At 40.1% G+C, this 25019-nt stretch overlaps 1 protein-coding gene and 1 pseudogene across 7 annotated transcripts in view; one reads left to right on the plus strand and one right to left on the minus strand.

Moving 5' to 3' along the window:
- Positions 1 to 8964: 8964 nt before the first annotated feature.
- AGFG1 (ArfGAP with FG repeats 1) overlaps positions 8965 to 25019 on the plus strand; it is a 108648-nt gene continuing 92593 nt past the window's right edge. For 5 of the 7 annotated variants that reach the window (XM_037848837.1, XM_037848839.1, XM_037848833.1 and 2 more), the window contains exon 1: positions 9207 to 9373. In XM_037848837.1, the coding sequence (XP_037704765.1) occupies positions 9207 to 9373 (167 nt within the window). Of the gene's footprint in view, positions 9374 to 24241; positions 24890 to 25019 lie in introns of those variants that run through there. The other 2 variants (XM_037848832.1, XM_037848838.1) reach the window with 2 other exon arrangements.
- LOC119544520 lies at positions 23291 to 24218 on the minus strand (annotated as a pseudogene).

Genomic DNA, 25019 nt, shown 5'->3' on the forward strand with positions numbered 1-25019 from the left:
TGTCAGGTGCTGTGCTTAGTATATTTTCTCATTTAGTCCTTACCACATCCTTTTGAATCATTAATGGCCTCAGAGCTGGGATGGTGACTAATAATAGGACCGTAAGGTTATCCTTATGGTAAAAATGGCTATAGGCTTGTTCCTGTAAACTTGCTCCAGGGCCTTCCCCACTTCTGAAGTGGACTTGGTTGAAAATGGCTCTATGGACATTCAGTGTGGGCAAATCTATACATCAGTGATGACCTAAATAAATATTGGGGACATTCTCACTGCAGGAGCATGGTGCAGTAATTTTTCAGGTAATTTCCTGCCTCTGAATAACTTCTTGAGTGAAAACAGGTCCTCCTACAAGTGCACTGCCTGAAGCTCTGGGGGCGAGTAGCATCCTCTTAAGCAGAACCTCAGCCTAAACAAGCCGAGTTTTGTCACTGGGTGTTTGCGCCCTCAGGGTTTGGATCAAGACCTGGAAGGCAGTACTTTGCTTTTCCTGTTCTCATGTAGGGCCAGATTTGATTCACAAGAAGATCCAATGGTGCTCACTGTAAAGGTTAAGTCGTGGGCTCTGAAGTTAAAATGCCAGCCTTCAAATCCCAGCTCCATCACTCCCCAGCTGAATGACCTGTGCAAGGCCTGCAACTGGAGAGCCTTCCTTTCTTCATCTGTAAAGTGGGCAAAACATTAAATCCTACCTCGAAAGCCTACTGTGAGGTTCAATGGAGTTCCTCTATGGAAAGTGCTTTGTATAACACCTGGTGTTCAGTACCAGAAACGGTACCATGGTTACCGAGGTGTCAACAATGGAGTTCTGTGCCACTGCTTCCCTTCTCAGGGGATGGAGGTGTTGACAACCTCAGTCAACTGGGCTCAAGGGAATCACTTCGTGCTCAGCCCACCCCATGTTGTATAATGAGCCATTACCTCTCTGCTGGCATTCAGTGAGAAATATAAACGGAAGGAGAGGAGTACTTTTTAGAAATCCACTTTCAGAAATGCCTCCCTTTGACCTCTTCAAGATGGAGGGTTTTGGGGCAGGGTCCATTTTCCTTTTCTGTAGGCAAGTCCTGTTAGTGCTTCTTTTCTGATAACTGGAACAGGTTTCTCTCCCCACAGGGGCCCCTTTCTTTTCCCTGAACCAGAAGGGAAGGTCCCCTTTCTCTTTTCAGTAACGGGCGAGAACAACGTTCCATTGACAACGTGAATAGAGCGTTTCTTACCCCGGGACTCTCATCCCTGCAGAGGCGGGGATCTTTTCTTTCTCTCTCTTGGCTTCTGTAGACTGTGACTCACGTTCTCTACAGGCAACTAGGGGCAGCCCAGGAGTCCAGATTGGGGCACAAGCCAGCCAAAGTAGGGAGGCTGCCTGGTTGCAGGGTCTCGGTGCCAGTTCATTTTACCTGTGATTTTTGATACAATGTGCAAGAATTTCCCCTGCATCAGCTACCTCTGGGCCTGCCCTGACCACCCAGTAGCATCCTCTCTGATCCCACTCTATCCCCTCATCTTGCTTTATTTTCCAGTAAAGCATTTAACATTAACTGATCCATTTATAGAGCTGTGTTTTGTGTCTGCCTTTCTCCCTTCTGAGAATACAAGCACTGGGAGAGTTGGGACTTTGTTCACTGCCAAATTGCCAGCGTCTTGCACAGTGCCTGGCAGGTAGTATGTGCTCAGTAAATATTTATCGAACGGATGAATGAATGAAGGCTGAAAACTACTTCTGGTTTTCCTCTAAAATCCAGAAAATGCCTTTCTGATACATGGATAACCAAAGCCTCACTGCAATTGTTCTGGGCTTCCAGAACATCTTGGGGTTTGATGGGTCCATCAACCGGCACAAATTTATAGAGCACCTTCCAGAGACTAGTGCAGTGGAGACACAGAAGGTTATGGCCCTCTGGGCACACAGAATTCAGCTGGTGAGACAAAGCTCACAGATGACAGGGTACAGTGAGCCCAGGTGGAACAAAAGCAGGTCTTTAATAGCTTCTGTTTTCTGTCTCTGCTTCAGAGAAGGCAGCCAGGTGACCACCAGTCAGCGCCCCAGAACTGGTGTTGAGAGAATTGTCAGGTGTCATTTCTACACACCCCACACTCTCTGCAGAAACCACACCATTATTTCCAGGAAGTATGCATCAACGGCTTGTTCTTTGAAGATTCTACCCCCATCCTTTTTCTGTCTCACTGCTTGGAACAAATTAAAAACCAAGTCAGGAAGCAATGTTAAAAATAATCAAACCACAACTAAAGGAAGGCATTATCAAAAGAAAAAATGGGGAAAAAATCGAGTTGAACATTATTTCCGCTGTGCTTTAGACTTGAGGCCTGTGATTATTCACTCCTTGAAACCCACTGGGGCCTGGGGGAATTGGGGGTGTTGAGGCAGCATTACTTTCCTTTGGCATTACTTAAACAGGCCATAAAAATTAGCCTTGGCTCCTTGGCCAAAAGCCCAAAAAAGTCACGCTTTGGGGAAGGAAAAATCTTAATAAAAATGGAAAACCACAGTTCTGGTTTCCAAGGCAAATGCTTTTTGCTGGCAGGGAGGTTCTCTCCATTATCAAGATCAGCTTCAGACATCAGGAGGCCTGAGGTAGAGGAAGATCTGAAGACCCCAAGAATGGGGGAGTTGAGGCTTTCCAGCAACCCAGGGTCACCCCACTGAAACTGGGTGCCAGAGGGAGGATTTGGAGTTTTCTGAGAGACTCTTTGTTCCAAGATTTGGGTTAGGGAGAGGTGAACAGAGTCTGGGGGCTGTGAGAAAAATGTGACTCCCCTCTGGGAGACTTCACGGCCAAGGACCAAAAGGGATCACTAGCCACTTGATTTTCTTTGAGGGCATTCCCCCACCCCCACCAATACTGAAACACAAGAAATGTCAGAGAAGGGCCATAAAAACTGTGACATATTTTGGAATCATTATATTTAACAAAACTGCCTTTGAATACACAAGTAAACAAAGAACAGGCAATTCTACTATCGCAAGGTATGTCCAGGACTTATTAAAAATATGGATTCAGAGTGCACTGCAGATGGCAAGGGCGGCCACGGGACAGAGTGTGGATGGAACCGTCTGGCAACGTTGCACTTCTATTCTGTCATGGATTTCCTTGACAGTCTGGGTAATTCAGTAAGAGATAAGAGTCAAAAGTCTAAGTTTGACATCCTTCATGAACTGGAAGACTTCTCCTACCTCATGGGTGCTGATCTCCTCCCCTCATTCAAATATTCGGAGGGACTAAGCCTCCACTAACCATCCTGTGATATTTGTCATTGTTTGTCCCACTTTACTTTCAAGTTGATACAGACAGGGGCCTCCTCTCTGGGCTTTGAGACAGACAGGGAGGGTGGGGCAGCCCCGGATGAGTTGGCAGAGCCTAGCCAGCTCTGTGGGGCCTCTCCAAATACCAGTGTTTGTTCCTGACATTTTCTCTGACTCACCCCTGGTGATAAGACAGGCGGGAGCCTCTAAGCAAGTCAAGCACCATTTGGGGGAGGTTTTGGATTCTTACCGTTGGAGGTTTGATTACAGAATTTACAAGTTCCTTAACAAAACTATTGTAGCTTTGACAGAACTCTATTCACTCTGGGAGCCAAAACAGTGGAGACAACAATAAACAGAATGCTGAACCCACTGCATATGACTGAGGGAAGCTTTATTCTTTCGCTCCCTGTTGCTGCATTTATTTATTCATTCAAACAATATTTACTGAGCCCCTTCTAAGTGCCAGGCCCCATGCTAAGTGCTGGAGAAATAATGCTGAGCAAATACAGACCTTCCCAGATGGAAGCCTGCAGTGTAATGGGAGACTATGGATCCTAATCGAAAATCTCAAAGCAATGTAAAATAACCACAGCAGCAAGTACTATGAAGGAGAGGTACATGGTGCCCTGAACATATATTATGGGATGACCTGGTTAGGGAAGTTAGGGAAGGATCCCTGAAGCACAGATGTTGAGCTGGATCTGAAGGATGAGATAGAAAAGAAGAAAGGGAAGAGGAAAGACTTTTCTTGGAAGTGAAGACAGCACATGCAAAGGCCCTGTGGTGGGAGAGAAGAGACTATAAATACTGAGAGTGGAATGGGGCTGGAGCAGAGTGGTGGCGACCTACTGTGGGGCATGGAGGATGGGAGTTGGGGGACAGCCTGGGGCACAGTGCACTGGAGACCTAGGGGGTGTCAGGGAGCCTGGAGCACAGTGGGGCTGGGGTTGGGTGAGGGAGACCCAGCATGGTGGGCAGGAAGGAAGCTGTGCAGGCTTCTGAGCCTCCTTTAGTTTTGTTTTATCCTAAGATTGGTGGGAAGTCACCAACAAGCTTTACTTTAAGCATGGGGAGGGGATTGGGAATGTCTGGATTACGTTTACATTTTTAAAAGATCATTCTTGCTGCAGGGCTAATATCTCCTTCCCAGGCTGAGTTCTGCTTTGAAAATCTAAGAAACATAAGCTGGGTCAGCTTTCAGTCACTGGAGGCAGCAGGAGGTGCCTTGCAACCAATACTGGGTCAGGATCCTGGACTTCAAGTCTCACTTTTGGTGTGGCTTTGGGCAAGCCAACCTTTCAGAGACTCAGTTTCCTCATACATGAAGTGGGGATAATAACACCTCCCACCACATTGTTGACACATGGCAGGTTCTCTTTAAGGTTAAAATAGATACCCCCTTTAATATTACAACAGGTCACAGACTTTCAACTTTATTTGGAAAAACATCCTGGACTTCATCTGAACATCTACTTCCAACAGATACGCAGTTTGGAAGTGCCTTCTCCTGCCTCTTCGAAAAAACAACAAACACCATCACAAAACAACCACTCATTAAATTGTTTGGGCAAGATGTTGTAGTCATGCCTTCTGATTTTGGACTTTATTTGATGACAGACCACGGAGTGATGAACAACCAGAGAGCATACAAACGAAGTGAGCACTACAAATACAGAAACAAACACGTAAGCCATTGACAGTGAGCTGAGTGCATTTGTTAGTGATGAATTAAAGACCAAGGATGTTTTATATTTAGCTAGAGTGGGACTGGTCAATCAGCCTTCTGCTTTCATCAGTCCAGGGATGGACATGCCAACATTCTCACAGGCCAGGCCCTGCTGGGATTGAACTCCAGTTGACTTTAAGTCAAAGATCTTGTTAAAAGGATGCAAGAGCCAACTTTAAAAGGCTCCCACTGGTCAACAATGAGACAATTTGAGCATCAAGGATATGAAATATATCAAATAGGTTTAAATCCTGGAGTTTATAATAACACCAAAAAAATATTGATCACTATTGGAAGGGGCTAAGGAACCAAAATATTATTTTGAAAAGTTGCATATAAAAGAAAGGAATCAAACATTTATTTTGCCTTTCTAACATGAACTGTGCCAAATAGTAGAACAGGAGAAGTTTATCTTTATAGAACTATTTTGGCTGATAAATGGAGAAGGAGTGACAGAATTAGAACACCACCATTTTGTAATTCTTAATGAATCTAGACATTAATTATCAATGGCTGCTGATGTCATAAAAACGGAGCAACCCCCTCCCCCCATTATGTGCCTCCCAATGGAAGAACACGAGGAAATAAAATTACACACACACACACACACACAAATGAACCTGATCCGAGTGAACCAGATCCAACTGCCAATTTTTAGGAAACACAAAGGACAGAGGAACAAGTTAAATGACACAGACTATGGGAAATTCTACAGGACAAGGGCTCGATTGCTAAAAAAAAAAAAAAAAAAAAAAAAAAAAATACATTGCAAGGAAAAAAGAGATGGGGGGTGTTCCAGTTTGCTAATGCTTCCTTTTCACAAAACACCAGAAATGGATCGGCTTTTATAAAGGGGGATTATTTGGTTATAAAGTTACAGTCTTAAGGCCATAAAGTGTCCAAAGTAAGTCATCAACAATTGGGTACCTTCACTGGAGGATGGCCAATGGCATCCGGAAAACCTCTGTTAGCTGGGAAGGCACGTGGCTGGCATCTGCTCCAAAGTTCTGGTTTCAAAACGGCTTTCTCCCAGGATGTTCCTCTCTAGGCTGCAGTTGCTCAAAAATGTCACTCTTGGTTGCTCTTGGGGCATTTTTGCCCTCTTGGCTTCTCTGGAACAAAAGTCTGCTTTCAACGGCTATTTTCAAACTGTCTCTCACCTGCAGCTCCTCTCTTCTCAGCTCCTGTGTGTTCCTCAAAGTGTCCCTCTTGGCTGTAGCAAGCTCGTGCCTTCTGTCTGAGCTTATATAGTGCTCTAGTAAACTAATCAAGGCCCACACTGAATGGACGGGGCCACACTTCCATGAAAATTATCCAATCAAAGTTATCACCCACAGTTGGGTGGATTGCATCTCTGTGGAAACAACCTAATCCAAACGTTCCAACTTAATCAACACTAATATGTCTGCCCCCAGAAGATTGCATCAAAGAATATGGCTTTTTCTGGGGGACATAATGTATACAAACCGGTACAGAGAGCAATGAGTTAATGCAAAATGAGTGTAGGGTTTCTGTTTGGGAAAAAAGGAAGGTTCTAGTAATGGATGGGGGTGAGGGCACTACAACATTGTGAATGTGATTAATCCCACTGACTGGTAAGCTTGGGAGGGGCTGGGATGGTAAGATTTATGTTGTATATGTTTCCATGATTAAAAAAGAAAGAGAAACTAAAGAGATAAAGACAGTTAAATGCAATGCATTATACTGGATGGGATCTAAGAATGGAGGAGAAAAAGCTCAAAAAAGGACATTATTGGGACATAAGAAAAAATTGGAATATAGAATGTAAACTATATATCAATGTTAAATTTCTTGAATTGATAACAGCACTTAAGGTGATTACATAAGTGAATATCCTTGTTCATAGGAAATGAACATGAAGTATTATGTTTTTAAGGATTACAATGTGTGCAACTTATTCTCAAATGTTCAGAAAATAGATATAGAGAGAAGGAAAGAAAGAAAGGAAAGGAAGAAAGAAAGAAAGAAATGATACAGCAAAGGTGGCAAATGTTAAAATTCATGGATCTATGCATCTGGGAGGCTGAGGGTATAGCTGGAGTTCTCTGTAGGGGTTTATAACATTTTTACAACTATCCTAAGTTTGAAATTCTTTCAAAATAAACAAAAAAGAGAGATGGGTGGGAAATCCATAGGATAAAAAATCTTTATAAGACATATCCAATTGTAATATGTGGGTTCAAACAAGCTGCAAAAAAAATTTTTTTAATACTGATAATTGGAAACCTGAACACTGATGAAATTATTTAATGATGTTAAGGAACGATTAGTTTTTTAGGTGTGGTAATGGTATTGTGGTTAGTTTAAAAAAGAGAAATTTCTTATTTTTTAGAAATACAAACTGTAATATTTGCAGATGGTATTATATGATTATCTAGGACTTGTTTCAAAATAATAGGAGCATGGGGGAATAGGTGTGGTTTAGATAAGATTAGTCATGAACCCGTAATTGTTGAAGGTGGGCAGTGGGTTCATGGGAGTTCGTGATACAAATTCTGTCTACAAAAGTATTTTTTCATAATAAAAGGTTGAAAAAAAATCCATTGACCAATCCAACATGTTTGTCCCTTTATTTTAATATTAATAATTCTAATTATTAAGAATAGCATTATATTAATATTGTGTCACTTGGTCTTTTCATCCAGTCACTCTCATGGAAGATCAGGAAGTTGGCCTTGGCAATTAAGAAACTTGGATTTGAATCCCACTTTCCCATTCATTAACTGGGTGACTTTGAAACTTGAGCTCTCAGAGTTTCCCTGTCCTTTGGGAAATGAAGGGCAGAGATGTTTCTATTATCCTACTGGCAGTGGGTCTTTCAGTGACTGAGAGATTTGGGTTCTGGCCTCTGTTTAGGTTGGAACCCCAGCTTCTCCATTTAATTTATATCCTCCGGTAAATTACTTAATCCCCTAGAGCTTCAGTTTCCTGATTTGTAAAATGGGAATGACCAAAAGGCTTACCTCAAAGGGGTGTTGAGGAGTAAATGAACTATTCCATGCATTCACTCTATAACCTTGGGGACCTAGCCTCCAGCTCTGGGTGACTCAGGGGGTGAAGCAGTGAATAAAATACCTGGGTCCAGCTCCAGAGTCTAAATGGAGAGAGGCTGGATAGCACCCAGGCACTCTATATGATAGAGCATTTCAAAAAGCTTGGAGAACTATTCAGAAAATACAACCAATTTGATGGAGAGTGACTGCGAGGAGTGGTGGGTGGGGGGAAACAGGGCCAGCTTCCCTGAGGTGACATTTGAGCCCCACCTGACTGAACAGAAGTTGCCTGACAGGGACAATCTGGGCATCCATGTGGAGTAGGATTCTCAACCTGGGTGATTTCGCAACCCTCCACTCCCTCCCCCGCACAACTGGCAATGTCTAGAGGCATTTGTGGGTGTCACAACTACTGGCATCTAGTGGGTAGACACCAAGGATGCTACTTAACATCCTACCAGGCAAGGGACAGCCCTCCACAAGAAAGAATTTTCCCCCACACAGTGTCAATAGCGCAGAGGCTGAGGAACCCTGATGTAGAGAGAACAGCAGGCGCAAGGGCCCTGAGTCAGAAGGGAGCTTGCTGTGCTTGGGGAACAAACGGAAATCCAGTGTGTAAGAGTGACCAAGGGTGAAGTGGCAGAAGTAGGCTGGGCTGGCGATGAAGCGCTTCTTAGGGCACGGTGAGGAATTTGGAAGTATTCCAAATGCAGTGGACATTCACTGGAGAGTTTTAAGCGGGGGAGGAAGATAACCCAGTTAAAGCGTTTAGCACACATGAGCGCTCAATAAATACTGTCCATTATCATCACTCCTGTTGCTCGAGCCGGAACTCAGGCCTCGACGCGGCCGCAGCGATTCCTCCTGGCCAGTAGGGGGCGCCAGCCGACATTAGCCCTCCGGGCCGCCAGGGGCGGGCTTCCTCTTGCCGTCCCTCTTCTTCATCTTTTCCCGTCAGGAGAAGTCGGGCGGCGGCGGCGGTTGTCCCGGCTGGGCCGGTTGGTGTGGCCGGTGAGCCCGCGCTCCGAAGCGTCCGTGCCGCGCCAAGTCAGGTCGAGCTGAACCGAGCCGCGGCGGCCAGGTTCGTGCGGGCAGCGCCCGCTGACAGAGGGCGGCGGCCGCGGCGGCCCGTGGGACCGCGGGCCCCGGGCGCAGCGCCGCCCGGCGCCCGGCCCTGCCGGCCTCCTCCCTCGGCGCCGCGGCCATGGCGGCCAGCGCGAAGCGGAAGCAGGAGGAGAAGCACCTGAAGATGCTGCGGGACATGACCGGCCTCCCGCACAACCGAAAGTGCTTCGACTGCGACCAGCGCGGCCCCACCTACGTGAACATGACGGTCGGCTCTTTCGTCTGCACCTCCTGCTCGGGCAGCCTGTGAGTGCGGAGCCTCCGGGCGGGCGGGCGTCAGGCAAGACGGACCCGACCCTCGGACCCTTCCTCGGGAGGTGGAGGAGCGGGCGGCGGACAGGGGCTCTGGCTGGGCCGGGAGACGCCAGTCGGGGTGCCGGCTAGGGCCCCGGCGGCGGTTGGGGCGCCGGTTCGCGGGGCTGGGCGGGGCGGGGCGTGGGAGGCTGGCGGCGGGGACACGCTCGGCCGCGGGCTGGGGATGCGCTTTGGTTTTCGCCGGGAGGGGTCCAGGCTCCCGCAGCCCTTGCGGGTGGGGCGTGGGAGGGGTTGGGGTCAGGGAAGGGGCCCCAGGGGCGAGCGTCTCTGGTTCCAGTGGAGCTGGCAGCCGCCCACCTCGGTGCTTGGCTCTCCCGGGCCCCGGGTTGGGGGGCGGGGGGGACGTGCGCTTCTTTGTGTGTCCCGCCTTTCGGCGACCGGGTCGCGGCGGTCTCCTGCGAGGCACCTTCCTGGCGCCCGGGGGGAGGGAAGATGCTGGGTTGGGAGGGGGCAGAGACGTGTCGCTTGGGATTTATCCCTCGGGTTGAGAGTACTTAGGTGACTAGGAGAAAGCCGACATTTAGGAATAGTAGCGGCGTTAAAATGCCTTGATGGCGGAGATGTGAATCCCGTGGGAAAAGTTCTAGAGGGTTAATTGAGCGGGGGGAGGCAGCTGTGAGGTTGTGGGGTTAAGCTTTATGCTCTGAAGAGTCTTGAATTTGCGATAAGTTTTAATAGAAATAAAGTATCGACCAGGGGCCATGTGATGATTCTAGTCTGAATATGGAGGCCGCATCTGTAAGATTCTTCTGTCGTATAATATATAAGTATCGTGGCTGTATCCAGAAATGGGGAAAGATGGGATGAAATGACAGCATTGTTTCAAAAAAACGGAGACCGCTCTACTGAATTACTGGGGTGGTTTGTATTCTTTGTTTCATTAACTTTTGTTTTGGTTAAGATTTTCTTCGCTGTGAAATTTAGTTTGGAAAGTGCAGATTTGGGGACTGATAAATTTCTTTTATGTACTAATTTATCTTGGATTCAAAATTAGTGAATTACTGACGAAACGGTGGTTACTAAAATTCTTAAAACCTTTGATTGTAAGGTTAATACTAAAGCAAAGTACATTAAATATGGGGAAGCTGATTTATTAAAGTTTTGGAACATGCAGACCTGCCCAGTAGTGTACGATCTATTTGCCGTTTTAAATAGTTGGGCAAAAAGGCATTATTAGTCTTCCATGGCAGTCTCCCCAACAAACATTTATTGAGTGCTTACTAGGTTGTGAGAAGCCTTGGGGTATGCTGGTAAACACAGAAAAGTCCTTGTTTTCTTGGCCTGTAGGTTCTGTTGGGGAGATGGTAATAAGTAAACAAGAGAAAATGTCAAGGGTAGAGACTACGCTGAGCCCTTTAGTGTGTTAGAAACTGGGTCTGAGAGGGTACTCTTAAATTGTGTAGAGAAACACTTTGAGAACTTGCAATTATATTATTGAATTACAACTGAATTTTAGAGCTGGTTGGTATCTAGGAGATAGTCTGGTTCATGTTTTTCATTTACAAATAATTTAGTAAAGCTAGAAAGCTAAGTGGTTTGTGTTGGGCAACTTTGATTCTAAAATGAAGGAATAGTCCTATTGATTTTTTTAAGGGTATTTGAATTTTATGAGGTGCCTAAAAAGTATGCCCTGTTTTTACTAAATGTGACGTCTTTGATGTATTTAAAAATTTGGTTTGAAAAAAATGTATATATTTAGTATTCTGGATTTTTGCATTTCTGTGTAGCATTTTATAAGCAGAAGAGGGCAACATTCAGTTTATTCAAGTAATATCAAGGAAATATTTTAAAATACCTTCCTAGATTCTATGTTTCAAAAACATTCTGTATAAAAGGATACCTCATTATAATGAAATTGTTTATTTTAATGACATTTAATCTGTAATAGGTGAGACTTCATTTCTCTATTTACTCGTTATTTCCCAAGTATTTATTGCTCACTTGGTGTGCATTATACCCTGGAAAGCACTTGAGTTAAACCTGGATCCTGCTATCCTTAAGGAACTTGCATCTAAGGGAGTCAAGTATGTAAATATATAGTTAAAATACATTGTAGTATTTCCTGTCTATGAATGAACAATCCATGAAGTATATGTTTGGCTGGTGTGGGAGTTTGGGGTGAAACTGACTTTAAGGACGGCTTTACAGAGGAGTTGATACCTGAGCAAAGACATTTCAAGTCAAGTTTCATGAGGCAGCCAGCTTCCTTTGATTGAAAGAAGTCCTTATGAGCTACACAAATTTGGTTGTGAATTCTGGCTCCACTTATTAGTTGTAAGATATTGAGAATGCTACTTAACCTCGTTGAGCTTGAGTTTTCTCTTCTACAAAATGGAGATGATAAAGTTTACCAAAAGGTTTGTTTTAGTTATTAGAGATAATGTACATTAAACATCTACACAATATCTGGTACATTGTAAGAGGCATTGTTAGTAAGGAGGAGAAGGACATTCTCTGTGTAGGGAACAATATGTTAAAGACATTGAAATGAGAAACACCCTTAGAAAATTCTGTCACATTTTGGATTTTTCTAATGTAACTCAGCCTGACTCAAAATTAGTTCAAAAATATGAAGTGAATGTATTGATTGGCTTTAAGTAAGACTTCATCCAGTGGCTTGAAGAAGTTGCTTAGATTTCTCTCATCCAAATGTTGCTGCCCCAGCTCCTGGGGTTACATTCTGCTTTTAATTTCATTGATGTTGCCATGATTCCAGAAGTCCTGTAATTCCAGAGATTCTGATTAAGTTAGTTTAGGTCACATAGCTGCTCTGAACCAGTCATTGAATCCCCTGATTGGACCCTGATTTCATGGGAACAACAAGGATCTCCAAATAGAGTTCCAAAATCAGAAATCTGGGATTCTTGGTAAGGTGGAATGGATCTGGAATGGCAACCATCAAGTGTCCACTGTAGAAATATTGAAAAATAGCTCCTGAGAATTTTTTCTTTGAAAAACCGTGGTGTGGGAAAATAAGAATAATATAACTATTGCATTTAGTAATTATGCCTTTGCTATTTAGATGACATGGTATAATGGCAGGAATATGACTTTTGAAGTCAGATCTTGACACTGTCACTAGCTTTGTGACTTAGGGCAAGGTGTAAAGCCAGGCCACTGTGTAGTTGTGCCCCTTGACCTGGGTCAATCCCCGCAGCCTCAGTTTCTTTGTAATAAGATGCTTAATATATATTTAGGGTTGTTTGGAGGATTAAATAGTACAATTCATTGAATATTGACTAACATACTGAATGTGAGGACAAGACAGAGATGGAGGTACAAATATGAAATAAAACATGCTAGCTGAGCTTCAGGAACCTAGATGTGCCTAGAAAATGCTTGATACTTGGTAATTGGTGACTACTATCATGAATTCTAAATTTTAGGGTAGTCACCTACCATTTATCTCTTAGTATCTTTGTTTAAATAAATTAAACCAACATCTTATTGTTGATACTAGACTCAGCTAATCTTTCCTTTCCTGTTTCTTTTTTTTTTTCTTCCAGTTGATTGTCCTCTTTGTATGCTTTTATAATGCTCATTAGGAGTATGTAACTGAAATCAGATGATGAAACTTTCAGATAGACTTTAGATTTAGATACAGTGAAATTTGCTTGTTATTGAGACAGGATGGGGATGTTCTAAGGTTGGTTTGTAGCTTCCTGTCTGGTTCTATCTACAGAAAAACTTAAAATTATGAATGGACATTCCAAACTTTTAGATTATAGCCAACCATAAAAAAATTACCTTCATGTTAAAGAGCTTTCAGTTCATTTAAAGACTAGTTTTAGACCAAATTATTTGTTCTGTGGCAATTATAAACAGTGTAATAAGTAAATAATATAGTAAAAGATTATCCTACCCTTAAGAAATGATTCATAAATTTCTCAGTGAGGGTTTAGATAAAATAAAAAATAACATTTTGAGAAACACTTTCCATTTCTTAATATGAGCAGTTTTATTGGAATTTCATTAAGTGGATGAAAGTAGCCAGATAGTAATTTAATACTCTATTAATTTTGAGTGTATTTTGACTTTTATGTGGTGATTTTTTAAACTGCAAGAATCTTAAGTGCTTTTTTTAAAAAAAGAAATTTAAAGTTGGACACATGAAAACAGTCATTTGCTTTATTTTTGTGTAATTATTAGTGTCAGGGTGGATTGCAATCACATATACTGTTGGAATTCTGTTGATATTATTCAGAACCTCATGAGGTCACAGTGGGTTCTGATTTATATTTGTAATTCCTTTTTTATGTGACTACAAGCCAATGAGATAATTTGACAATTTAGGAAAATTTCGGTTTAGAATAAGTGGGTAAACTATTTGATGTTTTTCCACTGTGAAGGATAGTTTTTTTTTTTTTAAGCAAACATTCATTAAGTGCTAGGCACTTATACATGTGGTGGGGATACAACAGTTAAAGTATTTATTGAAACAAAAAATATAATAATAACAGTAACACTCAGAACTGGCTATAAGCCATGCCCAGAATTATTCTAATAACAGTCATGTGAAGAAGGTACCATTCTTTAAAGAATGTTTAGAGTTTCCAAGGAATGTCATAAAATGTGAATTCTTTATTTTTGGGATTTAAATGATAGATTTTTACTTCATTGAGTTTTAAATGGCAGAGCAGCTATTTTATGAATATAATCATGTTTTGTTTTATGGATATGCTGTACTTTTTTTTTTTTTTTTTTTCCCTAAGGAGCTTCTTAGCTCCAAATGTGTATTCTTTATCTTTGAATTTTATTCAGAAACTGGTGTTGTATATTACGGATGCTCTGGGAATGTGGTGCTGACTGCTTTGACGCTCATTGTTTTGAATTTGTTCCATGAGTTAATTCTCTTGCTATTTTATGTATACGAACCCTGGTTAAATCCTATTGTTCTTTGTAGTTAAGATTGAAGTGGATAGGTTAATATAAAAAAAATAATTGGTTAAAGCTAGGAATCCTAAGAAAGCCCCCCCAAACACAAAAACCTAATGTTTATTTTAATATAGAGCTGTTTGTTAATTAATTGGTCAGGATTTTTATGTGACACATAGGTCTTTTCTTTGAATGTAAGTCCACTGAATAGATTCTTTGTCATCTGATACCACCTAAACTTGCAGTTGCTTATGATTTCTAGAATTTAAGTTAGTTTAAAGCAGTCTGAGTGCTGAGTTGTTCTAGAGTTTTATGATTTTCTTCCATCTTTTACAATTCTTGCCCACATTTAAGTAACTGTTTTTTTTTTTTAAGTGAACTCAGTTTAGTCTATTCTCTAAAATATTTCACATTTTGTGGAAATAACTTTTTTCCCACTCATGTGCCATCATTCTACATAATGCTCAGTTAACCATGTATTCACCAAGTACTCTAGCAACCGTATTACCAAATTACTGTAGCAAGTATTACTGGCATAAGCAAGTTTGAGAATAACCTCAAACAACTCTTGAAAAGCATAAAATAGTATGAGGGAATAGGAGAGAGGTGCTTTCCAGGTATGAGTGTTTATTGTGCAACAGGCATGGTTAAGAGGGGACTCTTTCATACAGTGCTGTGAACAGCTGTCCTGGGAATCAATCATTTGACTTTAACTTGGTACAAAAGCATCACTTTCATATTAAATTTGTGTCTGTTTTTTTCTCATTTGTCCATGACTTTTGGCACAATATGATTGAAAACACAGGAGAGACTTTGTTTCCGTGTTTCAGAGTAGTGATTATGCAATTTATCTAGATTAAATTTATATTACAGTTTTAAATATTGTCAGTGATTTGGATTACAAATGAAAACAATTAAAAAATTCTTTTAAGGAACTTGTTCACCTCAATTTAAAGACCGTCGACTTTTTAGAAACCTCTGTGTTTGTTCCAGTATCATTCTGGAAAACAGTAATTCCCTAGACTGATATTTTAAATCTTCTCTGTGCAGCACACATGATGCTCACATTCTTGAGAAACTCCTATGGAAATATTCAGGACCAAGTGTCATTACCCTTCCCATTTTTCTCCCATTCAGTAATGGATTTCCCAATTCAAGTAAAGTAATGATTGTCTAGGGATAACTTTGGATTCTTCTAATACATATTTTTCAAGTAAATTCATAACTTCTGTTTCTTTAATTAGTAGCACATTCCATGTGACATCTTTACAACCTTAGAGATCAAAGTTGTTGCCCTCGAGACACCTGATAAGACAAGAGTAGAATGAATTCCATTAACTAATTCTGCATCAGGTATGGGAGACATATAGTGAATTGTTTGAAATATGGGGGCTTGCAAACTTTTTTAAGTTAGAATGTATTTTGTTCAAAAACTCTTTGAGTAAGATAAAATCCTTTTTTAAAAGTTTTTAAAATTCCATTTCATTGAGATACATTCACATATCATACAATCATCTGTGGTACACAGTCAGCTGTTGACAGTACCATCATATAGTTGTGCGTTCATCTCCCCAATCTCTTTTCCTTATACCAGAAAAAGTAAAAATAAGAATAAAAAATAAAAGTTGAAGAGAACACCCAAATTATCCCCCCATCCTATTTTTCATTTAGTTTTTTGTCCCCGTTTTTCTACAAGGCTTTCACAATCACGCTGTCATCCCTTGTAAGCTACATTGTTATACAGTCGTCTTCACGAGTCAGGGCTACTGGGTTGCAGTTTGATAGTTTCAGATATTTACTTCTACCTATTTCAATACCTTAAAACCTAAAAAGGGTTATCTGTATAGTGCATAAGAGTGCCTACCAGTGTGACGTCTTGACTCCATTTGGAATCTCTCAGCCACTGAAGCTTTATTTCGTTTTGTTTTGCATCCCCCTTTTGGTCAAGAAGATGTTCTCAATCCCACAAGATAACGTCTTTTTTTGACTGATACCATGAATGTTGTTTAGAGGAAGGGAAGTCATAATTCTGTCTTTCTTTTGTTCCAGTTGCTTGTTTTAAGAGGGACATTAATAAACTGGAGTGTGCATGCCCTAAGGAATGCTGATTAGGATGGTAGGAGATTTGAAACTATGTATGAGAAGAAAATTTGAAGGAGATTAAAGAAGAGTTGGGTGGGGAAACTATGCGTATGGTCACTATCTTTGGGTAATTTAAGGCCTGTCGTGAGGAAAAGGTAATAAATTTATTCTATATGTCTCTAGGGGGAGATATGAAACTATTGTGTGGACGTTACATGGAAAGGTGGTGAGAAGGAGAAGGAAACTTTTCCTTGTAATTGTCCAATTCTTAAAGTTCTTATTCTCTCCCAGTTTTTTGTTTAACTTTGCAAGATCTTTGCTGAGGGAAGTATGAAAATCAGGAGAACCAATAATGCTGGAAGATGTGAAAATTTCTTTCTTATTCTTCTCTTTGAACCTTTGTCTATTACTCAGTGAATCTTGGTGGTTTTTACTTAGAACAGTTGTGTTCAGTAGGTGTTTCAATGAAAAACTTAAGAGTAGTAAAGAACTTGATATTTTTGAAAATTAAAAGATTCCTCATGTTTTCTTGGAATGCTTTATCAGTTAAAGGAAACAAACTGTAAGAATATGTCAGTTAAGTTTAGTTTTGAAGAGCAAGAATAGTTTGTGTTCTTTTTGCTTTTTATGTTTAATTTTTAATTTAAATTTTTATCAAAGGATACATGTATAATCTTAAAAGGTAAGGGCTTAGAGTCCTTTATTCCATTCTCCAATTTTTGATTTCTTTGGCTTTTCCCACTTCTATTATTTACTTAATATTTCTAACTGACATACATAGAATATTGCCTTTTTTCCCCCAGATTTTTCAATTTTGGCTTTACCTACTGATTTCTCTGCTGTGGAAGAAGGAAGATAAGAATTTGGCCCTCTTAACATTCCTCCCACCCTCTCCTTCTATACCCTGCTTCTACCTCTTTAATATAATCATACCACAATTTTTGGTTAAATCATTGTTCAGTATTTGCTTTATTGTATGTACATATTGGTCACAGCTAAGTCATGTAGTATATTGCTATTATGTTTTCTTTCTTGTCAGCCTTCCCCCCACCCTAATTTATCATTGTCTAATTTTCTTCATTTGCTTTATTTTCTAACTACATATCATTAATATCCCCAGATAAATTACCACTGGCTTTCAGTATGATCAGGTACATAATGTAACTTTTTTTTTTTTTTAATAAATGAATCTTTTCTGGATACTCCTGTCATACTCTGCTCCGGACATATTGTACTCTAGGCCAGCTGTGCAGTTATCATCCTGGTGCTTTTCTTCTGTCTTCATTCTGAAAATTCCCTTCACTCCTAACCTGTGTTATACTCTCTTTCCTGCATCTCACATCTCCATTAGCCTCCTGATTTAAAGGTGAATAGGAGGTCATTTTTGAGAGTAACATGGCTGAAAATGTCTTAGTCTATCTTCATTTTAAAATTGTTTGTCTGAGTTTACTAGGGTGAAAATACTTTGCCCTTGGAATTTTTAAGCCCTTGCTTAGTTATCTTCAAACATTTGGGGTTGGCTGTTGAGAAGTTTAGTGGTGCTATTCCTACTGCTGATTCTTTATCTTTATCCCAGCTGTTCTGAACCCTTATTGAGGTGTTTTAGTATAGGGTTTTTGGTCATTGTTCTGGGCATTTTTTCTTTTTTCTTGTTTGGAACTGTTGGTTTGGAAACTCATGTTTTTTTGTTCAGTGATCTGTTCTCTGGTCTTCTTGTTGAGGAATAAAAAGGCCTGGCTGCCACTGTTTTGGGATCCAGTGTAAGGGAAGAGAAAGGGTGTGGAAGGGGGAAGACTACCATTCAGTATGTAGAGTCTCAGATAATCCCCCAGTTTTTAGCCTAGAACCTAACAGCTCTCAGCTGTGTCTGAGTCCAGAGTCTCTGTTGCAAACTTTCCTCCTACAGAAACTGCCTAGGGCCTGCTAGATCTCTTAGCTGTAGGGGAATTTGAGGTCTGTGGTTGGATTCAGCTTCCAGTTGGCCTTCTGCAGTTCTGCTTGTGCTTTTGTTTTGGCTTTCTCTGCTCCGCAAAGTCTGTTACTGCTGTTATATTCATTTTTTATCTTTTTTACCTAGAGCCGGATGATAATGTACTTTTGGGTTCTCCTTCCTTGTTCTCCTAGTTTTGGGTTAATTCCTTTTTATTTCTTTGCTGTCATTTCAGTGGGGTTTAGGGAGGTAATGAAGACATTCTTACATTTTGTCTGCCATATTCAATTGTAATACTTTAATTAGGTTTAAGTTGTTATTTGAATATTATTATTTAGATCTTTGCCCCTGTTATAAGTGGTTTACAGTGTAGTATTTGTGACTTTCTGAAAAAAAAGTTGTGCTTTACATTATGTTTTACACACACACACACACACACACACACACACACACACACACTTTCCAGTTTTAAAATTTGGGTTCTGGAACTAATATTTTGGGCTATCCACTACATATGGTGTCTTAATACCAACAGTCTGTAGAATCTTGATAACCTATCAAAGGCATATTCCATGTGTTTTAGATTTTACATGTGTAATTTTTATAATATAAAAAATGTTATTTACATTTAGTAAATTTACTAAATCACTAGGATTAGGATAGCTCTAAATGTCAAATTAACTCTTACTTTATGTCACCATTATTAGCAACTGCATAAATTTCTGCAGCCTATTAAAATATTTTAACCAGCTTCTCTTCCATCAGGAGAGAAACAATTAATAAAACTGAATAAGCTTTCTTATTCATCCAGCACAGATTGTGAAGTTAAACAAATGGCTGTTTGCAAAGATTGTTTTAGGCATAGTTAAGAGCAGCATACTGATGGACATATGAAATATGAGTCACACCATCTGGTTATATTCATACCTGGGTGGTGGTTGTTAAACTCCTGGGGATCTGCATATGACTTAATTAAAACTGCAAAAATATATTGGGTTCCACCAGTAGGTGACTTTGGAACTTCTTGAAACCAATTAACTGCTGGAAAACATGTTTTCAAAGTTTATCAATGCTGTTGTTGTTAAATGTCTTGTCGTGCCTTTTTTGCACAAAACTGGAGACTTAAAGTATATATTTTAGGATCTGGAATGGGTGGTGCTTTAATATTGGCACTGTAAAAATGGTGTGGTTTACTTCCCCAACACTTCCAATGACTAATGTCATTCCAGTAAAATGTTTTATAAACACTGAATTCACATAACAGCTACACTATGCTTAGCAAAAGAAAAATGACATGAGCTTCCAGGAATACATCTGTGTGTGTGCTCACACACACGTGCGTGTGTTGTGTGTGTTTTCTATTTTGATCCATTAAGGATTTCTTTTATTTAAATGATCAACTTGGTAAGTGGAAAAGATGGTCTACAAATGAGAAAAATTCAATTAACATAAAACTGTAGGTTACTATAGATGGTAACATGGAATTGGGACTTTTTTTTTAATTTTTGAATTACTGTACATTAAAATTAACTTTTGAAGTACAGTTGTGTGAATCTTAATACATGTACAGATTTCAGTAACCTCCACACTGAGAATATGGAACTTTTCTACCATCCTAGAAAACTGTCTCCCTTAACTTGTCACACCTTATCCCCCGGCAACCACTAATCTGTTCTCCAACTCTTGATTTTTGTGTTTCTGAGTATGCCTTGTAAATGGAACCATACAATATGTGATCCTTTTGAATTGTCTTCTTTCTCCCAGCATAATACTTTCTAAGATTCATCCATTTAATTGTTGCATTTTTCAATAGTTCTTTCTCATTGCTGAGTAGTATTACAGTGCTAGTTTATTTATCCATTCCCTAATTGAGGGACTTTTGGGTTATTTCCAGTTTTTGAGAAATAGCTGCTATAAATATTTATGTACAGGTTTTTGGATGAATATAAGTTTTCATTTCATTTGAGTAAATATCAAAGAGTAGGAGTGCTAGGTTATAGGGCAAGTGTATGTTTAATTTTATAAAGAAAACTGACAGTTTTCCATAGTAGCTATGTTATTTTGAATTCCCACCAGTGATGGGTGAGAGTTTTTCCACTTGCTTGACATCCTTTTCAGCTTTGGTGGTTTTAGTAGTTTACTTTATTGGATATGGAATTTTAGATTGATAGTTATTTTCCTTCAGCACTGGAAAAGTTTTATGTCACTTCCTTCTGACTTCATGGTTTCTAATGAGAAATCTGCAATAATTCAAAAATTGTTCCCTTATTAGTAATGTCTCATTCTTGCTTCTGACTGCTTTCAAGATTTTTCTTTTTCTTTAGTTTATAGCTGTGTAAATGTGTGTCAAGGCATGGATTTCTTTGGGTTTATTCTACTTGGGGTTTGCTAATATTCTTGAATCTCTATGTTTAGGTCTTTCCCTAAATTTGGGGGATTTTCTGCTATTATATTTTCAAATATTTTTTCTGCTCTGCACTTTCTTTTCCCCTTCTGGGACTCCAGTAACACAGATATTAGATCTTTTCATACTGTCCCATGGATCCCTGAAGCTCTGTTTTTTTCCCCCAATCTTTTTTCTCTCTTGTTTGAATTGTGTATTTTCTATGGGTTTATATTTAAGTACACTGATTCCTTTATCATCTCCATTCTGCTCTTGAGCCTCTCTAGTGAAGTTTTTTTATTTCGATTGTTGTATTTTTGACTTCCAAAATCTCCGTTTGGTTATTCTTTATATCTTCTGTTTCTTGACTATTTTTTCCAGTTTCAGCATTATCACCCTCACTTCTTGTAGCATTTTTATAATATTTGCTTTGAAGTCTCTTTTAATTTGAGCATCTGTGTTGTGTCACCTTGGCTTCTGTTTTTCTTTTCCCATATGAGTTGAGGTTTTCCTGGTTCTTTGTTCACTGAGAAATTTTGGATTGTATCTTGAGTATTATATAATTAGACTAGTTATCTTGTTTAAATTTCGTGAAGAATGTGAATATTTCATTTAGCAGACAGTCAGCCTGATAGGTTCAGATTGTAAATTCTGACTAGCATTCTATGGGTTGTGGTTTTAATGTCAGCTCCAATTTCAAAGCCGTTCTTACAGTGCTTCCAACGTGTATGCTGACCAGTGGCCAGATGTGGGTGATGCTCTGTCCCTTATATCAGTTCTTAATGTCTTTTTATGTTGTTTAGAATAGGATCTATGCACGCTCAGCTTGGGGTGAACTCAGGTTCATAACTTTCTGGGGTTGCTTTCTTTAGTTCTCCCCTCTCTGGTTCCATGGGTCTCCCCTTTTTAGTTCTCTATCCCCAAAGCTGAGACTTTAGTTACCTTGTTTTGCTGTGCGCTTGACCCTCTGTCTGGGCCAAGTGGTGGGAAGGCATAGGAAGGAGAAGAAGCAAAGTGGGCTTGCCCTACCCTCTTTGGACCCCAACTCTTTCAGTCAGAGAGTAAGATTCCTCTTCCTTAGAATTTTAGGTGTCTGTGCTGTGTCCAGTTGCTGCCCCAGCCAATTGTCATGAATTACCTGGAGGAGGTAGGGTACAACAGAATGAAGAAAAGGGAAAACAAACAAACAAAAAACCCAAAACCACAGACAAATGGATTTCACTTGCTCAGTCCTGAGTCATAGACATTCATTCCTTTTCTCTTTCCTCAAGCCATAAAAAAACGTTATTCCTGCAGTGCACTCTGTTTGTTCCGCAGTACCTGTTTGTAGGTTTTGGGCCGCCTTATGTCTGACTGATGCCAGAGGAAAAATGGGAAACTCACCTACAGTTTAGAGGTACTTCAGATTCCAGTCTTCTTCCAGTCAGCTTGCTACTGTTATATTTCAGAGTTCTCACATAGCTACTCCATGCATTCTGTTCAGGTTTTATAGCTGCATTAAGTAGAATAGAGAGTAGAACTTGCTTAGTCTTAACGTCTTATCCAGAACCAGAACTTCAGGAGTATTTTAATTAAAAACAAACAAACAAAAAACACCAATTCATAACCTCCATGATGCACTAATTCTCTGTCACAATTTCCTTCTGGGTTATTGGACATTGGGAGTTAGGATCTAATCCAAATTTTCAAGTTGATGTGATGCCATTGTTTTTAATCATCTTAAAAACTGGGGAAAAAAACTAATTAAAACTTTGACAAACCATACAACTTCAAATAAATAAAACAAGTTTTATTTAACTAGACTTAGGAAACAAACTAAAGTATTACTATAGGAGAAAGCTATTGGGATAGAAATATGGAGACATGTGGAGTCATGGGTTGAAGAAAAGAGATAAATATGTAATTTGTAGTAAGATTAATGTGAACAGGTATTGAGCATTTTAATGTTTTATTCAGTTTTAAAGCTTGAATAAGCAATTCACATTTTAAATTTTATTTATTTTTCACGAATGTATACTTATTAATGCTTGAAACACTGGACTTGACAGCACAAGTGAGAAGAGAGTCTACAATAAATTAAGAGTTTTGAATTTGTATTTCTGCTGTTTTCCCCATTTATCTGTGCCCCTCCCCTGCCCCCCGCCCCCCGCCACCGTTTCTAAGGCAGCTCTGGAAGCGGCCACTTACTGATGTTGATGGTAGGCCTGGTAGAACACGGTTCTGGAACTTTCTGTTCATTCTCCTTCAGGCTCATCACAGCCTGGAGGGGCAGATCCTGTTTGGGGTTTCCTGAGCAAGTTGAGTCTGCAAATTATGTCATTCACCAAATTCGGGAAGTTTTTAGCCATTACCTCTCAAATATTTTTTCTACACCCGTCTCTTTCTTCCCTCCTGGGACTCCAGTGACACGAATGTGAGGCCTTTGATCCTACTCCACAGGTCTCTAAGGCTTTCTTCGTTTTCCTCATCCTTTCCTCTCTGTGCTTCAGATTTCATCATTTCTAGTGATCGATCTTCAAGTTTACAGATACCTTCCCCTGCCATCTTCATGCTGCTACTGAGCTTACCCAATGAATTTTCATTTCAAATACTGTAATTTTAAGTTCTGGAATTTCCACTTGGCTCCCAGGTGTGCTTTTTTTACACCCCACGGGGCCTCTGTTCTGTTGGGCAGCAGCAGCGGTGGGCGCAGCCAGAGCCCACGCTGGGCCACAAACACGTCACCCTGGGTGCTGTCCTTCTCCACTACATACCAGGACTCCTTCAAGCCACCTAAACTGGCCCTCTGGCCCAAAGTGTACAGGAACCAGCCTTGATGTGTCCCCAGAACTTTATTGTCTTCTATAGAAATAAATTTAGCAGGCCAAGGCTGTAAATACTGAAGAATGAAATTTTCACAATTTCTTTTACTAACAAAATAGATCCCTGTGTTCTCTTTTTTTCTGGAGCACATGATGAAGTCAATTCTGAGCAGCTGTCTTCTTCACAAAATCTTTTGTTAATCCCCCTATAGGGAAGATGGTTCTTCTCAGGGCTTCCTGGGAAACCTGGCTGAGAAAGAAGCTCTGGTCTTTAAAGCTGTCAGCTGCCTGGAGAAGTCCTACTGCATTTCTAACTTCAAATTGATTTCTGAAAAGCCCTTCTGGCCTCTTAGTGTGCTTCTGCTGAAAGACTTCTTCATCTTCCAGTGATGTTCTTGCATAGTGACCTGTGGCAACAGCATCTGCTCCAAGATTATCCACAGCGTAATGAAAAAAACAATTGAATTTGATATGTTTGTTGCACACTATATTGGGATTTGGAGTCCTTTTTTTATACTCATTTAAAAAATCACTGAACATTTCATTCCAGTACTCCTTCACGTAGGACACCTGATGGAGAAAGGGATGTCTAAGATTTTGCAGACTTGGTAAGCATCTTTACAGTCTTTGTTGGCAGTGCAGACTCTTGACTCCATGTTCATCCAATGAATCCCGGTTTTTCATAAACAGCCCTGTTACGTGGTAAACTCTCCACGGTCAGGGATTCATCCGCCTGCCACCCAGCTTTGCCAATCCTATTTACATTTTTAAATCATTTTTTAATAGAAGAAAGACAATGTCAATTCCGATCCTTAAAAGGAATTCCCAGTGTCTCATGAAGGAAGATGATGATTTGTGACTCATAGAATTCTTTGTTTTCTGTAGGCAACATCAGAAATCTTAAAATTTCTGCTATTTTTAGTAGAAACCAAATTAACTTACAGTAGCTGGTTAAGCTTGAAGGGGTTTAGATAGCGACCCCGTGGCCTGTTTAGGCTGTTTTAAGCTCCTAGGGAGCTACAGTTATGCTGGACTAGTGGTCCAATTCTGTTTTCTGTACACTTTCAGGAATATACAAAAGAGAAAGATGTTGCTGGTTTCATTGACAGTTTAATACAGAATACTCAAAGACTACATGGTAATGATTTAATAGTCTCTTGTTCTTTCTCCTATCAGGCATGTAGTCTTGTGCTTAGTGACTACCACGGAGAGACAAAGTTGACTTTTTCCTTGACCTCAAAATACAGTTCTTCTGCAAAAAACCAAACAACAGAAAAAACCCTATTAAAATACAAGAAGAAGATGTGACTTTTCTATTACATTTTTGAGGTCATTTTTGCCTATGAATGCATGGTCAAAATCTTAAATTTTTCAAGGTGATCTTTGTAGTTTATCTCTTTTTTTTCCCCTTCACTAAATAGATCATAGCTGTTTTTCTCATTGCTCATGTTTTTCTTATTGCTCAGGCATTTTTATTGGTTACATGAATAGATTTAACTAAGCTTT

The sequence above is a fragment of the Choloepus didactylus genome, chromosome 9 (assembly GCF_015220235.1).
Source record: "Choloepus didactylus isolate mChoDid1 chromosome 9, mChoDid1.pri, whole genome shotgun sequence".
Taxonomy (NCBI): domain Eukaryota; kingdom Metazoa; phylum Chordata; class Mammalia; order Pilosa; family Megalonychidae; genus Choloepus; species Choloepus didactylus.